General features: G+C 46.9%; 1 protein-coding gene across 1 annotated transcript in view; it reads left to right on the top strand.

The window, feature by feature from the left end:
* The first annotated feature begins 1,952 nt into the window (after positions 1-1,952).
* Positions 1,953-17,161, top strand: part of PDZRN3 (PDZ domain containing ring finger 3) — a 130,168-nt gene continuing 114,959 nt past the window's right edge. Inside the window, exons 1-3 of the mRNA XM_059856829.1 lie at positions 1,953-2,875; positions 8,800-8,886; positions 9,997-10,104. Of these exons, the coding sequence (XP_059712812.1) occupies positions 2,159-2,875; positions 8,800-8,886; positions 9,997-10,104 (912 nt within the window). The 5' untranslated portion in view covers positions 1,953-2,158. The remainder of the gene's footprint in view (positions 2,876-8,799; positions 8,887-9,996; positions 10,105-17,161) is intronic.

The raw sequence follows: 17,161 nt of genomic DNA, 5'->3' as shown, positions 1-17,161 counted from the left end.
TGAAGCTGAAGTTTCTTGCTGGCTTCTAAACACATTAAAGGAACAATTGAGCTGCTCTGGTGCACGTGAGAATTCTGCATCACCATCCACAATGAACAAAGCTGGTCTCTTTTATTGCTTTTTTTTCAGTACTTGAATATCTGCCTTGTAGGAGAAATTGCTTTTGCCTAATGCTATGTCTGGTGCTTCAGGTGTGGTCTGGCTGGCTTTTTACAGCATATTCAGGAGAGCTTTTTTTTGGGCAGAAATGGGTACAAAAGGGGTGACTTTTAATGAGCTACATCCAAGTGGCAGCAACAGGGCATTAGCAGCCTGTGCAAACACAGAACAATCTTATTCCTTTTCCATGAGGATGTGGACAGCACTGTGCTCTGTGAACTGAGGTTCCTGTTCACAGATCCCTTGGGGGCATTAGAATGAAATGACACCGAATGGAGTGTTTTTATTTATATAAAATGTATGGCAAGTTTATTTTGGAACAGTTCGTATGCAAGGGAAAGGAGGTACATAGCTCTTCTGGGTATTATCTATAGTAATAGAGCAATAGAAAAGTATAAAGAGATCACTGAAGAAAATAATTAGGAACAAAGAGAAAGGATAAGAGCAGACAGTGGAGAGGAAAGATATCACCACCCGTGGATCCAAAACCAAGATTTGACTGCTGCAGTTTTGGTGCCCTTTTGTCAAAGTGATGGTCTCAGCCTTCTTCCATCAGGGCTGGAGGAAATCCATGGAACATAAAGTTTGGTGGGATGACACACGTTCAGATTCAGGTGCTGGTGCCCGCCCTGGAGGGGGAGATTTCCAATCTCTGTGGCAGCACTGTGGATCATGAGTCTGGGGGCACTTTGGGAATCTTTGGTGGTTTATGGCCCCTTCTCAGACATGACTCCTAGCTGAGTCAGTTGTGCCTTCTCAGAAGGGATAAAAATGCTCAGGTCTGCGTGTGAATGCCCCGATACCTCCCCTGGGAAGGCATCTACACCTGAGCCAGGTGTGTAAGGGAGGACATGGGCACCACAGAAAGCCACACCCCACCTCCACAGGGTCTGTATTTACCAGCCCAAAACTCAGTTTGTTGCTAAACAAAGGTTGATTTGTTGTGGCCATCCTCTGGCGGTGTGTGTCCATCTCTCCTGTATCTGGGCAGATCAGAAGTTTTGCCACCACACCCCCAAAACATCTTCACCTCCCCTTCGGCTGCGGGGTGCAAACCCGGCCTCAGCAAAGCATCCTGGTGCTTTTGCAAATCATTAACCCTTAAAGTTTCAGTCCTTCACACACTGGCAGATTGTTCTGTTTGCACTTTTCCCCGTCGGTAATGCAAGAATTCTCACCTGAGGACTGAACAGCCCAATTTCTAAGCAGCTCAGCCAGGACCTGACCGCAGGGGCAACTCCATGAGTGCCCTCTCCAAAAGTCATCACAGAGCCGCTGGATGGTTTGAGTTGGAAGGAACCTTAAAGATCATCTGGTTCCAAATCTTTTGCCACAGCCAGGGACACCTCCACTGCACCAGGTAGCTCCAGGTGTAGCCCCCGCCCTGTGCCTGTGCCCAGCCCATGTGTCCCACATCGCTCCGAGCGATCATCCCGTCCGTCACCGCTGCCGGCGGCCGAGCCCGGTCGGTCTCACCCTGTCACACCCCACCGCGACCCTCCCTGCGCTCCCCCTCCCCTCCATCCCTCGCTCTCCCCGTTCCCCTCCCCAGGCGCGGCCCCTTCCCCTCCCGTGTGCCGCTGCTGCCGCCGCTCTGCCCCGCGGGCCCCGTTACCTGCCCCTCCGGGGGAAGGGGCAGCAGCGCGGAGCCGGCCCCGCCCGTGGCCCAGACAAAGCCCCCTTGTCCGGCCGGGACCCCCGGGCTCGGGGGCGGTGCCGGCGGGGGCGGTGCCGGGGGCGGGCGCTGCGCGGAGGCGGCGGCGCGGCCGCGGCTCCTCCCGGGCGCTCCGGGACCGCGGGGACGGGGCACGGCCGCGGGCCGGGCCGGGGGCTCAGCTGCCTCTCGGGCGGCGGCGGGAGCGGCTCATTCTTATTTATTCCCGTTCTCCGCCTCTCTCCCCGGCCCGTCTGCGCGCTCCGGGTACTTTTTCTGGGTTTTTTGGTTTGTTGGTTTTTTTTTTTTCTTTTCTTCGGTTGTTCGCGGCGGAGCGGAAGGAGGATGGGGTTCGAGCTGGATCGCTTCAGCGGGGAGGTGGATCCCGACTTCAAGTGCAACCTGTGCAACAAAGTGCTGGAGGACCCGCTGACCACCCCGTGCGGACACGTCTTCTGCGCGGGCTGCGTGCTGCCCTGGGTGGTGCAGCAGGGCAGCTGCCCCGTCAACTGCCAGCGCATCTCCACCAAGGAGCTCAACCACGTCCTGCCCCTCAAGAGCCTCATCCTCAAGCTGGACATCAAGTGCGACAACCACGCGCGGGGCTGCGAGGCGGTGGTGCCGCTGCAGCACCTGGGCGAGCACGCCGAGACCTGCGACTTCTCTCCGGCCAAGTGCCGCAACCGCGGCTGCCGCCAGGTGCTCAACCTGCGCGATGTGGAGGCGCACATGCGGGAGCGCTGCGAGGCGCGGCCCGCGGGGCTCTGCGAGCAGGGCTGCGGGCTGGTGCTGACCCACGGCGAGCGCCGGGCCGGCGGCCACGGCTGCCTGCGGGCTCTGCGCGCTCACGGGGCCGCGCTGCAGGCGCGGGCGGCCGCGCTGGAGAAGGCGCTGAAGAAGGAGGCGCTGCGCGCCGGCAAGCGGGAGCAGTCGCTGCTGTCGCGGCTGGCGGCGGCGCAGCTGGAGCTGCAGGTGACGGCGCTGCGCTACCAGAAGCGCTTCACGCAGTACAGCGCCCGCCTGGACGCGCTGGCCCGCGCCCGCGCAGCCTCCCCCGGCAAGGTAAGGACGGGCCCCGCACTGCCCGGGGTCCCTGGGGTTGCGCCCTGTCCCTCGGGGATGCTCCTTGTCCCTGGGGATGCTCCTTGTCCCTCGGGATGCGCCCTGTACCTCAGGATGCTCCTTGTCCCTGGGGATGCGCGCCCTGTCCCTCGGGATGCGCGCCCTGTCCCTCGGGATGCGCGCCCTGTCCCTCGGGTTGCGCCCTGTCCCTGGGGATGCTCCTTGTCCCTCGGGATGCGCCCTGTACCTCAGGATGCTCCTTGTCCCTGGGGATGCTCCTTGTCCCTCGGGATGCTCCTTGTCCCGTGCGCGGCGCCCGGGGCGTTCCCGTGTGCAGGGTTTCTCCCGGAGAGCCGATCCGGCCGCAAATCCTTTCAAATAGCTGAGCTTTGGGGTTTAATAGCGGTAAAATGGTGTTTTCTATAGGTACATCTTTAAGCGGTGCATCTATAGGTGCATCTTTCTGTAGGTGCGGTTTTAAGTGTGACCGTCATTGCTGGCTGGACCCCATAGAGTAAATCGCACAGAAAAGTAACAAGGTTGCGGTGTTACTGTTTTCTCTTGGTTCTCTTCCCCGAAGAAAACTCTAAAAGTGGAATTTCCAGGGCTGGAAATGGTATTAAAGCAGCAGAAATTGACTCCCAGGAGGCACACAAAGTGGAGTGCATTGGAGGAAGGGGCTGTGACCCAATGCTTTCCAGAGCCCGGGCTCACCTGGCATCCACTGTAGGGCTTCCTACAAAATGCAGCCTTTGGGATTAACTGTGATCTGACTCGGACACCTCAGCAGCTATTTCAGGATCTGCAGCCATCATCTTTGTGACATCCAAACACAAGACATCTGCTGTGTACTTGTCATTTCTCTCACAGCGTCACACAGGGTTCTTTAATTAGGAAGGGAAAAATTAACTTGATTTCAACCCCTCAAAATTAGACCGTTTATAAAATGACCAGAATCAAAAGCCAGAGCTGCAACAATCCCCAAGTTTTAATTGGAATGAGGCTCCCCAGCGAGGGAAGCCCTGGAAGCCAATTATCTTTTAAATGAAGACATTCAGAGTCCTCCCAGTGACCTGGAATGTGCTACCACAGACACAGCAGTATTAAACTGCTCAAAACTGTCAAACATCTGTATTCACACCTCTGGTAATGTTGAGGCTCTAAAAGCTGTGTAAAGGAAATAAAACTTCATGTCAGAGGATCTTTTGTTTTTTAACCTTAGGAATCCAGGACAGAACCCATCCTGTTTTCCTAACTCAAACCAGAAAATATTTCAATACTAAATGAACTGTTCTAACTTCAGGCAATACTGGGTGTGTGCTGGTCAAAATCTTTGTAATACCATCCAAATAAATGGGGGGTTCACAGTCATACAAAGGTTCAGGACAGTTCTGTCCCCCCTTTTCCTGCAGCACTTTGCCATGGCATTCTGGGGGGTTTCTGCTCCCACAGGCTGGCACACAGCTCCATCTCCACTGCTGAGGACAGGAGAGCCCTGCACACTGTCCTGCTGTCAGAAACCATCTCGCCCATCCCTGCCTCCTCATCTTTGATCTCCTTTATTCTCACACCACCCTTTTTTCGTGGCTAGTGCTGATGATGTGGGGTTTGCATCTTTTAGCTCTGTACAGTATCAGGAGCTGCTGCAATCCTGAGAGCTGCTCCTTCTCAGCTCAAATGTTCATGACACATATTTTCAGCTATACTTCTACCAGATTTATGGGTGCAGCTGGCCCAGACCCCTGTGCTGGGTCCAGCCCCGTTACAAAGGGCTGTTGTGCAGTTCCCTGGAGCAGCCACCAGTCTGGAGAAAGCTGGGAGGTGTCATGTCACCACAGCCCCGGGCCCGTGGTCAGTCAATTCCTTGTCTTTCACAGCATTTTGGGCAGCTGGCCAACACTAACAGTTCTGCTGCCCAGCTCCCAGGCAAGCACAAATAGCAAACTTGCATCTCTGTGACACAGAGAGTTTAGTAAAAGACCTGTGGTGATCACCTAGTGCAGGGGATGCTTTCCCTCCTTGGGGCTGTGGCAGGCTTCCAAGTGTGGGGTTATTTTCTCAGAGACAGTAGCACAGACTGTGCAGGAGCACTCAGCAGGATGTATAAATTTTCCTAAGGGTTATGTCCCTGAACACAGGGATTAGAGTGTGAAATAACCAATTTGCTGTCATTATTTAAATAATGGCCATTATTCATATTTCGTACATGCTCAGATGGAGTAGTTTGGTCTGTGCTGAGCACCAACAATCTGGGTTCATAGCTCACAAGTGGTGATTGCAGAACTTACTCTGGGATGTTCTGGCTCCTCAGTAGATGGAGAAAAAAGGGTTTGCTGGCTTTCCTGCCTGATGGCTGCTTGTTGCTGCAGATGTAGAACCAATCCAGAATAAATCAGATCTGTAGTCAAAACAGAAGAAATGCCCACACACAGTTGTGTTTAAATGCTTAGTGAAAGGGAAATACAATACTGAGTGACATTAAATCATTCTTTAAAGACCCAAGTTCATGGTCTTTTGGCAGCTTTGGAGACCCAGGTGGGGATTCACCTTAGCATAGACCTTGTTTGTGGTGCAGGATGAATCACAGCTTTGCTGTGCTTTCATCAATCATTGCTGAGGTGAGTTCTATACTAGCACTATAACCATATTGAGAGAAGACATAAATAAATATATTTTCTATACACACACTCATCTGTAAGCATCTCACAATTTTTTAAGCCCCTTGGGCAGGTAGATGTGCCTTAAATGACCCCAGTTGTGTTGCCCATGTGTATTATCACTGAGGGAACACTTTAATTTTACCAGGTACAGTTCCAAGGTTTGTTCAGACAATGACTGTTTATTCCTTGTGGAAAGAGGAGAGGCTTACTGAGGATGAGCTTGAGGAGGGAGTGGGAGGGAAGGTGGAGTGTCTCCCTCAAAATGTGTCCTTCCATCAGACATGTCAATCCTGAAATATCAAAGTCTAAACAATCAAGAAAAAACACTTGTACAGTTCAAACAAGGCTTAATCCTTGGTGAAACACAGGCCTGTGCACACCTCTTGATAAGCTGATCTGGTCAATCCCTTATTTACACAGCCAGCAAAGTCCTTTGGGAAGGGGCAAGGGGAGAGGGAATCAGAAGCAGTTGACAGCCCAGGGTGGAAACCCTTCTGCTCTCCTGGCAACCAGAGACAGGAGCTGACTTTAAACGGATCAGCCAGGAGAACCAGTTATGATCTGACATTCAGGACCTCTGTGGTGGTGGTGACAAAGATCTGAATTCTCTAAGAGCCAGATGAAGTCCTTTAAAGCAAGATGATGTGTTTTTCTCAGCCTGTCCCCAAGCAGGATGGGCCAGGCTGGTCCTGGCAGCCCTTTCACCAGTGAGGAAGGAGCTGAGGTGCCTCCTCTGGTGAGGACAGACCTTCCTACCAGGACAGCACTACCAAAGACATTAGTCCTTGCTATCTGAAGGGAAAGGCAGTCTATTAGCTGCACATTACTCAGCTGGGAAGTACAGTAATTTCAAGAATTATGTTTAAGAGTTCTGTTCAGCTGTGGGAATACAACATGCCAGGAACCATCAGGTCTGCTGCCGGAGCAGCTGCCGGGGCAGGGCTGGCCCCTGGCCACCACATTTCCACAGTTACCTCACTGTTTAATGACTGCTCTGCTGGAATGCCAGATCTTGGAGGGGGAGAGAAAGGCAGAGCCCTGGAAAAATCATTTGCATCGTGGCTTCCTTCTGAAGAGAAGGGGAAGGTTGTTGGAGGAGTCCTGAAGAGCTGAGATGTGGGTGTGCAGAAGTGGCCGAGTGTCAGGGCAAGGCGCTGCTGCCTCCCAGGGCTGGGCAGTTCTGCACCCACAGTGGGGCTGGAACGTGACTGCTGCCATGGGGAGCATGGGGACACTGCACAAAGCCACCAGAAAAACCTGGAAATGTCTTTAAAACCCCTGTAGACAGAAGTACTTTTGCAGAAGTACCTACAGAAAGCTGCATTAGTTGTTTCTTTTCCCTCACAACCCGACTGGTTGAATCCCACCTGCTTAAATACTTGTTCAGCCAGGTGTAAAAGTGTCAAATCAAAGCCTCATAAGGAGGCTTTAATGAAAACAGGCAACTCCAATTACTGAAAGTGTCTTGAGAGCAATGTTGTAATTGTTTTTTGATTGTTGTAATTGATTTGCTTTCTTAAATAGGGATAATAGAAGGAAACAGTCATGCTAGCATGTGCTTGTCTTTCAAATCCAGAATCAGCAGTGCTTGAAAGTGGTCTCACAGGACTGGAAATTTGTTCCTTGAAATCCTGTCTGAGGTCTGGGTCTGTAGACTTGCAGGGAAATAGATTTTACTTCATTTTCCCCTTCTCTTCTGGATACCTGGTTCTCACTGCTGCCAAGTGCAGGCAGATTCAAATGAAATCAGCCAGAGCTTGTTCATGTTGCTCTGTATCAGGTCCAAGTCTATTTCTGAGTGGGTCATTAGGGAAGATACTGATCAGAAAGTGACGTAGCAGTTGTAAAGCACATTTCAGGTGGAGCTGCTGGTGCAGTTCCCCCAGGAGGACTCGGAGTGTGCAGTCAGTGGAGCTCTGCCAGCTCACCCTGGCAGGGAACTGGGCTTCCTTATCATCCCCAGATCTCTGGGAGTAATTCAGTAATCCAGGATTACTCTGACATTTTTTATGACTTTAATAGACATTAATATTTGATTGACAACTTCAAATTGACATGTTAGAAGAAAAATGCACAAACTAAAACCATCTGCATTGAATTACAATGTAACTGTTGCAATTTTTGTCATTAATTGGTTATGAAAACCAGACTTTTAAGACAACTTCCTCAAGCTTTTTTTGTGTTCATAACTTTTTCACCCCTTGCATAAAACAAAGAAAATGGTTTTGGAGGTGGAAAATTTCATCTGTATCTCTAGATGCACATACTGATCTATTCTGATCTCTAAATGTTGTTATTCAGAGGACTTTTTGTAGTGCTCTGCTGTAAATAACTACACTAGATTCAGACTGAAGGGAGAACATTGTGAACATTTAGTTGTCTTTAACAGTTCATGCACTTAGTTTTGTCTTCATAAAAGTTAATAGGCCTAAGTAGCATGCCTGTGTCATAAAGGACATTTTGTAGGAGTTGCTAGCTAGGAACAAGCTGGGATGAGACCAGGATAACAAAAATAACAAAACCTGTTCACACAGCCCCCCAGATATTACATGTCTTTGCAGTATATCTTTGTTGTATGCTGTTTGTCCAGAAAACCATTCACTGCAGAATTTCATATTTTAGGGGATTAACATAATGAATTTCAGTGATGGGAGATTTCTGGTTTGCTGGCCTTAAAATGCCAGAGGAAAAAAAAACCATGCACAGCAGGTGCTGTGGATAGCAATTGACATTCTGGGCCTGTGGCAACATTTGTCACAGTTTTGTTTAATGCTGTTTTCTAAAACTCTGCAGAGAATTTTGCGTTTGATACTGTTTAAAACAATGTCACGTAGTCAGCAGGAGAGAGGGGCAATGCAAGGCTCCAGTCCTAAGGTTCAGTCACCCCCCCAGCCCTAGAAAAGTCAGAGTTTGACTACTGGAAACGTGGAGTATTTTACATAACACATCACATATGACTGGGTCAAGTAGTTGCAGGAACCAGAATTTCATATAAACCCCTTCTGTTGCTGTTAAGTGTCTCAGTGTAGATCTCAATAAAAAAGCCACATAAATCTTAGGGGAGGTTCTGCTGCTGGAGCTCAGTGGGGTGGCTGGAGCAGCCACTGGGAGCTGCAGAGTTATTCCAAACTTTTGTCTCCAAACTACAAGGGGATTTAACAAAAATGAGAAACCAACCCAGCAAAAAACCTGGGTGGAAGTATTACCTGTGCTGTTTTACCCCCCAGACACGATGTGTTGAATGTGTTTGTCTGTTCTTTGCAGGGTGAAGAAACTAAAGCACTGACTCTGGTCCTTCATCGGGACTCTGGATCTCTTGGATTTAATATTATTGGTGGCCGGCCATGCGTGGTATGTTAATTGTTAAAATATGTTTGCCCTTTCCAGTTGGGAAAAGCATGGAGGTCAACCCTTAGAGGAAAAATGTTGCTGACAAGCATTTGGTCCTCTTGGGATTCTTTCAGAGCAGTTCTTCCATTGAGGTTGTGTGGATGTCTATTAACCACGCTGCCTTTTCTCCTGCTGCCTGTTTATTCTTGCATATCATCACAGCCAGCACCACTAATCCCAGAGCAGTGCCACTCCCAACATGATAAAACCCACAGCGTCTCTTTCTCGGACCCTACTGCTGTGAAGTTCATGGGTTCAGAGCCACAACTTAAGCCCTTTCAAAAAAAAATATTATTTACTCTCCTTTCCAGCAGAGATCCAGCAGCCCTGTGTGCAGGTGAAGGGATGGAACTTGAACAGCTTGGTTTTGACTTCTGTGATTTCAGCAGATGTTTCCTGCACCACACACTCACTAATGTATTTTTTTGGGATGCTTGTTGGCTGGAGCTGCTGCATATGACTTTAATTACATCAAGGAGTGGATTATACCTTGTCCTAGTAATTTAGAAAGTATTCAGAACTACTTCTTGGCTGCTCAGAAATCTGACATTAATCATGATTTATTCCTAGTGAATTCATTTGAAAGTTATTCTTTCTTTAGAGTTTTTCAGCTTTCTGAGACATTGTTCTGCACTGGTAGAGGCACAATACACAGGAATATGAAAGTACCTTTTTAGGTGCAAGGTGTTTTCATGGGTTTATTTTCAAGTCTCCAGAGGAAAAGCTCTGCAGCTAAAAATGAAAATTTCCCTGTTATGTTTGATGTGCAAGCAGGCTGTGTCTCACTGGATTTTGCTGTGAGAATAATTGTCATGACAATTACTCCTGAGCTGGCCTAAGCCAGAGGAAAATGATTATCAAGCAACTAATTTACCTAATGGAAGCCCATCCCTGGTTGCTTAATCTTCCAAAATCAGAGTATCAGGTGTTCTCATTAGCACAAAGCAATTCCAGATTAAGACATCAGGAAGAATATTTCTCTCAAATGACATGCACTGTTGTGACACGGACAAGCTTCAGCTGAGGGCAGGTGAGAGGGACAATAATGTGTTCTCCTTTTCATCCTTGAAGGACAATCAGGATGGCTCATCCAGCGAAGGAATTTTTGTATCCAAAATAGTTGACACTGGGCCTGCTGCTAAGGAAGGAGGGCTGCAAATCCACGACAGGATTATTGAGGTAAGAGAATAAAACTTTTAACAGTGCAGGCTCCAGCTCAGGTCCTCACACGGCACATTTGCTGTGGGTTTGGGAGAGTGGACCGTGGTAAACACTGTCTAGAACATCTGTCTGTGAAAATATGCTGGGCTTGAGTCAGTGCTGACCTCCAGGGCTTTAGGTATAGTCCTTCCCTAAATATAGAAACCAGATTATGGATGGTATGTGCATGTCCTGGCTTTCTGAGGAGCTCGCATCTCTCTGGTATGCCATAGACAGTTCTTTTTTAAGCTGTTGGAAACTTGGAAGTTCTTTAGTTAAAACCATATGTGAAATATCTGTGGTGTAAAGCATGATGTTGTTTTGCTTGGTATTTAAGTTTTGAAGAGTCAGGGAAAATTCCACTCTGTGATTTCTCTATGGTTTATCATAAACCTAAGTAACTCCTTTAATGTTGTTTGTGAGTTCTTACATTACTCAGATTGCAGTCTGAATTTCTCCTCATTTTGCCAAAGTCTTGACCTCAATAAAAAGCTCTTCCTGTGAAGGAGATGGTTGCATGAAACTTTTCTCTAAATTTGCAGCGAGCAAATTTCTTTTTTTTAGGGGGGGGAGAGAGAGAACAAGTAAAAGTTTCATTTTCATGAAACACAATGCAGCTGACGGTGAGTCAGTTCCCATTGTTTGGCATTTTGCAGTTAAGAAAAAGTCTTCCTCACTGTCTTATTTTTGTGGGCTGCAGAAACTTTGAGAGTCCATTGTTCAAAAAGATAAGTGTGGTGTTTGTTGCCAAGGATATCATGGAACAGCCAGTTTCTCTAAGTAATGGAATTCCATTGCTCTTATGTTTTGCAAATGAGCAACAAACAGCTGTTAAGGATTTTCTGTTGGCAGGGGACAAAGTGTATTTGCTTTTTCTGTACTGTTATGGCAAATTGTATTCACAATCTAGTAAGGATATAAAATATTAATAAAAGTTTCTTCATATGGGAAAGAATGGAGCCACAGTAGCAGAACTATAAAAAGATAAGAAGCTGAGCTGTGAAATGATCCAGAGTTGCTCAGACCCTGTGTGTGATGTAAGATAATTGCGAAAAGGTCTGGACAGTTTTGTGAGAACTCGGTGATTTTGTTTGAGCTGAAGGTTTCCCATAAGCCTGAATTTCCCCACAGCCTCCTTGGAAAGCTGACATCCGTTTCTGAAGTAGTGCACAGTCATATAAACCAAACAACTGTATGAAAACCAAAACTCTGGGAGATCAAATGCCAAGGTTGGGAAATGTGCTGGTCCTGGTTCAGGCTCTGTGAGTTGTGGAAGTGACCCTGGCTGACAGTGCAGGGACAAGGGCAGCCAGCCTCCATGGGCTCTGCTGCCCTGCAAGGGACCTCCCTCCTTCTGATTGTATTTTTTGCTCCTTCCTTACTCCTCCCCAAGCTTGGTGTTGGTGCAGGCTGAGGAAGGAGCCCCTCTCAGTGTCCAGAGGAGCTGAGAGGGACCCGAGGGGACAGGCTGGGTGAGCTTTCCTGCCCTGTCCCCTCCCTGGGCAGAGCCATGCCAGCAGGGTTGGTGCAGAGCCTTGTGCACAGTTCTAGCTGCATTTTCAGCCAAGAGAAGAGCCCAGAACAAAGACATTTGAGGGATTTGTTGGATCAATAACTCGCCAAGGGTAGCAGGAAGCCATGTGTTGACATGGGGCTGACACGTGTTGACAGCTCTTGTTGTGCTGACCACAAACTCATTGTCATATTCACTCCTCTCACCTCTAAATATACACAAAATGCTGATGAAAATGGAGTACATTGTTTCCCAAGAGTTGGCTCTGGGTGCCTCCAGACCAGCATCTCACTCTGGACCAGGAGTGCCCTGTGGAAGCCAGCCCTGAGTGGTGCCCAGCTGATGTGGTTTGATTCCCACGGTGGAGCAGTCTCCAGGAGTGCTGATGGAATGCTCTTCTAGATAAATTCATTTGTTTCATGCAGCCCAGCCACTACAGGCATCCAGTTCACAGCACTAGACTGGAGTGCTCTAAAAGTGAGCCCTTTAAACACAGATACTGTGGACACCAGCTCCTAGAGCAGCTGTTTCACCCTGTGTTCTCTGCAGTTTATATTTAGCACATTTTATCTGGCCTTGCTCTGGAGAAGGAAAAAGGGGATCCCTCCTGCATCAAGGCATCTAAGGCAGCTTTATCATCCTGGTGTCCAATTATCTTAGATAATTGAAATACCTGTAAACAATCTAGGTGAGAATTAGTAATGGCCAGTGGTGGTGTCCTTCTAGAGGCAAGTTTTTTTAATAACCTTCACACTGTCAAAGTTTTGATTTGGGAGTTTGACTCAAAAATTATTTACAGATGTAGCTGTAGCTAGGAGGACACAGCTGGAGAACTTGGCACAGAGCAGAGCATCCTAGCAGGTCACATTTGCTTTCAAAGGCATAAAAGATGGTGAGGAAAGATGGCAGCTTACTTCCCTAGAACTGAATTTAGCTATCTAGAGCTCCCTTAACTTGTCCATTCAACAATAAGGTTTTATGGATCATCAGCATGATTCTAAATAGACTCTTCTCAAAGAATTCTTTTTCCAGTAGAAGATGCTGAGCATAACATCTCCTGAATTAATTCCAGCATCCATCACAGAGAATTTACAATGAAGCAAAACACAAATCATTTGATTTCCTCTTGGAAAATGTTTCTTTGCTGCAGATCTGGTGGATGTGTTTTGGAGCACATGTAAAATCAGAGCGTCACTTCTCATTTTCAGAGCTGCCACCACATTTCTAATTACTGAGCAGGGATTGGGCAGAGTGGAATACAGACACATCAGGGTACAGTTCAGAGCTGATAGCAGAAGCAATTTTTTATTGCTGTTTGCTTGCAAATCCTATCCCCTGACAATTTGATCCAGAGATAACCTTGGAATTATGTCAGAGATAATTTTTAAACATATTTTCCTTGTGTAATTTGGATTTCCTGTTCTGCATTTTTCAGAAGGTTAAATGCAAAGTTAATCAGGTTTAAGAATTGACTTGAATTTTCTTTAAAAGCAATTTTTTGGCCCTTTTCATATCATTGAAATAAGTAATGGCACTGTGAGGCCTATTTTGCTACTACTAAATGACAAAAACCAAGATGAATGTTGCGTGGTCTGTACTACTCAGTCATCAGAGCAGCATGTAGCAAATACAGAGAAATAGCCTTTTTCTTGTATTTTCTTTTACAGAATCTGTTGGATAATGATATTTAGTGCTTACATAGGACTGTGAAGATCATGCTGTGGCTAATGACTGCTCAATAATTTCCCCTCACTGTTTAATAACAGCCTTACTCCAAAAGGGTGATCTGAGGCACAGAGGGAAAGAAGTTCTGGAAGTTCTTGCCAGATTAGGGTTACAGATTTGGATTTTGGTGGTTTTGTAACTTCTCTGTGTAGAGCAAAGCTTCTTCTCACCTGTATCTGTTCTCAGATTTTTCACAATTACTTTAGGAGTGAGGAAGTCACAATTCTGGGAGATTTCCTCTGCTTTGACTACACATTTTTCACGCAGTTCTGTACTTGCACAATCAAAGCCAGCAGCTGATTTCAACTGGTGATTTACTGAGGTATTGTTAAGATGTTCCACAGCAAATTGCCACGTTAAAAACATGCTGAAACTATTGATTTTTCTGCAAAGGAATTACTGTTCTCATAGATTTCATTTTTGTCAGGGTAACAAAATGGTCCTAATTTCCTCTCTCAACAGAAGTTGGTTCAGGTCCCAGCCCTGAATGCCTCTACGCAGCTGCTTGGCATTTCTTAAGACAAAATCAGATTTTCAGAGTTATTATTTTTAAGCCCATCAGCCCTGAAAGAGTATAAATTAAATCTGGCATTCTCTTCTCACTAACTGGTAAACTTGTTTGTTTAGCCCTGGGACTGCTGGGGAAGAAGGAGGCTTTTGAAAAGGCTGACTGCTGGCCACCTTAAAAAGTTTGCAGCACAATTAGGGTACTGTTGAGGTAGTCTAAGCTGTCACAGCCTTGCTGAAACCTGGAGGATTTATGCCATCTGGGACTCACCCGGTGTTTCATGCTGCTCACAGGAAGGATCATTAGTTTAGGAGTTGAGAACACGTCTTAGTTCATTTGATTGATTTTCCCCAAAGCACACTCATGTGCTACAAATTACAGGCTGCTTTTCCAGGACGTGCATTTCTTCACAGATTACACACGAGAACAATGAAACTTTTTAGCAAATCTCGTGGATGTACAAACAAAATTTCCCGTTTGCTGCCTGTTCACCCTGCTGTAAGTGTGGTGTTCTGGCAGAGCCACTTTCTGCTCGCAGGAGGGGGTTAGGTGGATTTCAGGCAGATTAATTTGGTAGCTGTGTTCACAGCACAGCCTCTGAAAAGTCCCATCAGCACAGAGGAATCCATCAGCCGCAGAGGAATGGCAGGAAAGGACACTCTGGCAGGAGCATGGTGAACCTTTCCCTGCCAGTGACACAAAGTGAAGCAAGGATGGCTGTAAAACTGAGTGAATGAATAAAAGAAGAAGCATTCCTTGTGGTCTGGTGGTGCGTGATGGTCTCGTTTTTCCAGCAGACTGAGCCTGTGGCTGAAAGGGCTCAGTGTGCTGCTCTGGCTGCACTGTCCCTGCACACTGCTGCTGCCCTGCTCACCTATCACCACTCACAGGCAGCTTCCACACATAATCACTCCATAAAATTACTGTCTGAGCACCACCTTCAACTCCTGATTTGCTGGTGAGCACTTTTTAAAACAATGCCAGCTTTAGCAGGATAATCCTAAGCCTGCAGCTCCTCGCGGGACGCTCGGTGCCAGCTGAACCCTGACAAGGATATGGATTAAACAGAATTGTCCTGAATGGAAAACTCAGCCCTGCCAACAAGATTTACTGTGCAGCTCCATACGCTCAGGAATTAATTTTCTAGAAGAAAACATTTTCAGACAGTGACTTAAAATTGGCTGTTGCAGTTCCTGCCAGGACACGCAAGCACACGAGAGCGTTTGTGGGGAGCGAGCGCGGCGGGGCAGCCGCTGCAGCTCCAGCAGAGTCAGCTCTTTTTGGAGCTTGTGCTCCCAGAAAACTTTCCAAGGCCTTTGTCCATATCTGCTGATGGTGTCTCTCAAAGCAGCATCGTGCCTGTGCTGAAACACGGGTCCCACAGCTCGGGAGAAAGGGAGGAATAATAACAGCCCGGAGAGGAGAATGTAAATGAAAACAGGCGCCCTTGGTTATCACTGCATTTTTTCCTCTCTAAATTTATTTCCCTGATTTTGTACCAGCACTGCAGGCTGAGCTGTGGCAGGGAGGTGGGGAGAGCAGGGGGATGAGCCACAGAACCAACCAAAGAGGTGCAACGGGATTTCTACACTAAATACTGTAATATTGTTCTTCCCACAAGCAAAACCATGAAAAAATTGGATGGAATGAAAATATAAGTGTTGCAAATAAAGAAAGCAATGTTGTTTCAAATGTTATGGACCAGCACTCTCTGACCTGCAGGCTGCAGAGCTCAGGTTATGAGCACATTTCATGCTGCACCTTTTGGAAAGGTCCTGTGTGGGTTCCCCTCAAATTTCCACACCATCTTATTCTTTCTTCTCTTCAATAGAAGTCCACATCATGCTGACCCTAAGTGTAATGTGGGCATTTTGAATCTGTGGAAGCTTAGGATATTGGTCTCAAGGGTGTGTTGGATAAATAAGAGGTAATTAAGTTATCAAAAAAAGCTCTCTTAAACTCAGGAATAGATCCCTTATGCATAACACGTCTTAAATTAATGGGATTATGGTTTGGAGTCCTTTCTCCCCTGCACTTCCCTCCACTTTTGCTTTCCTTGCTCACACAGTCTGCTTGAAAACAATAACTTCAGTCTTTAGCCAGCATGAAATCTCTGCCATAAAACCATCAGTGCTCTCGAGGTAGGGACCATGACAACTGTGCACAAATCAGGAAAAGAACTGCCACTGCTGGAACTGGGAGGAGTGCCAGATTTTTTAGTAGGATGGAGCATCCACAGTCCTTGCAGAGAAGTTAAAAAATGTTGCTCATGTTTGTGTTGGAATTGCAGTTAAACAGGAAATTGCTCTTGAGAAAAAGGAGAGTCAATTATGAGGAATTTGCTTTCCAGGTTAGATCCTCTTGCCTCAGACCTTTCATTGCTGTAAGGTTGGAAAAATTGGGAGAAAGGTCTTACTGATACAGTGTTTTAAAGCACAGTGAAAGTCACAGATTGTTTAGCAAGTGTTGTTTCTCTTTGGTGTGGTTAACTTGTCTGGGGCCACAAGGAGCAAGACTGGGGAGGAAATGCAAACTGCTTTGATGATTTCCACTCAAATCACACAAGAAGTCAGGGGCTCACTCCACTGACTCCTGTGGTGGTGAATTCCCTCATCCATCCTCCCTCAGCTGTGTTTGCTGTTTTCTGCTGAACCAATCCTTGCTAATTGCCTGGATAATCCAGCTCTTGGTGGGTGCCTGCCTGCCCTGGGTGAGGCAGGGGGAAGTTGTGCCAAGCCTGGTGTGACACGTGGAGGCTGCAGGTCAGCCCTGGCTTGGGACCTGGGACGGTTTGTGATGAATTCAAAATACAAACCACCTGTCAATCTAGAATTTGGGGTTAGGAATTATTACTCTGTCAAAGAAGTGGAAAATAGCTGGTACATCCTCTGTAGCCCATCAGGGAGAAACGTGTCAGACTTAAATGTTGGGGCATTTTAAAGGATGCTCATAGAGTATATAACAATGGGACAATTTCATCTTTTCATTTGTGGTGCAATTCCTTGCATTTTAAATCCTCTCATCAGTTTTCCACATTTCAAGCCAAACCATTATGATTAACTGTTAGCTTTTATTTTTAGGTTTTTGAATGCACGGAGTCTTTTTAGAGAAAACACACAGAATGTCCTATCGACTATTTTCACACATTTGGTATCATAATTGGGCAATCAGGCACAATCATCCTTAATTTAGTGCATATGTGGCACATTACCATGCCAGTTGGGTTAAAGATATTCATGAAGTAAGTGCAAATTAACTGACAAAAGGAGCAAGCTCAGACCAGCTCTATC

The sequence above is a fragment of the Haemorhous mexicanus genome, chromosome 11 (genome assembly GCF_027477595.1).
Source record: "Haemorhous mexicanus isolate bHaeMex1 chromosome 11, bHaeMex1.pri, whole genome shotgun sequence".
Lineage (NCBI taxonomy): Eukaryota > Metazoa > Chordata > Aves > Passeriformes > Fringillidae > Haemorhous > Haemorhous mexicanus.
The sequence above is the reverse complement of the archived record's forward strand: the minus strand, read 5'-3'. Positions and strand labels throughout refer to the sequence as shown.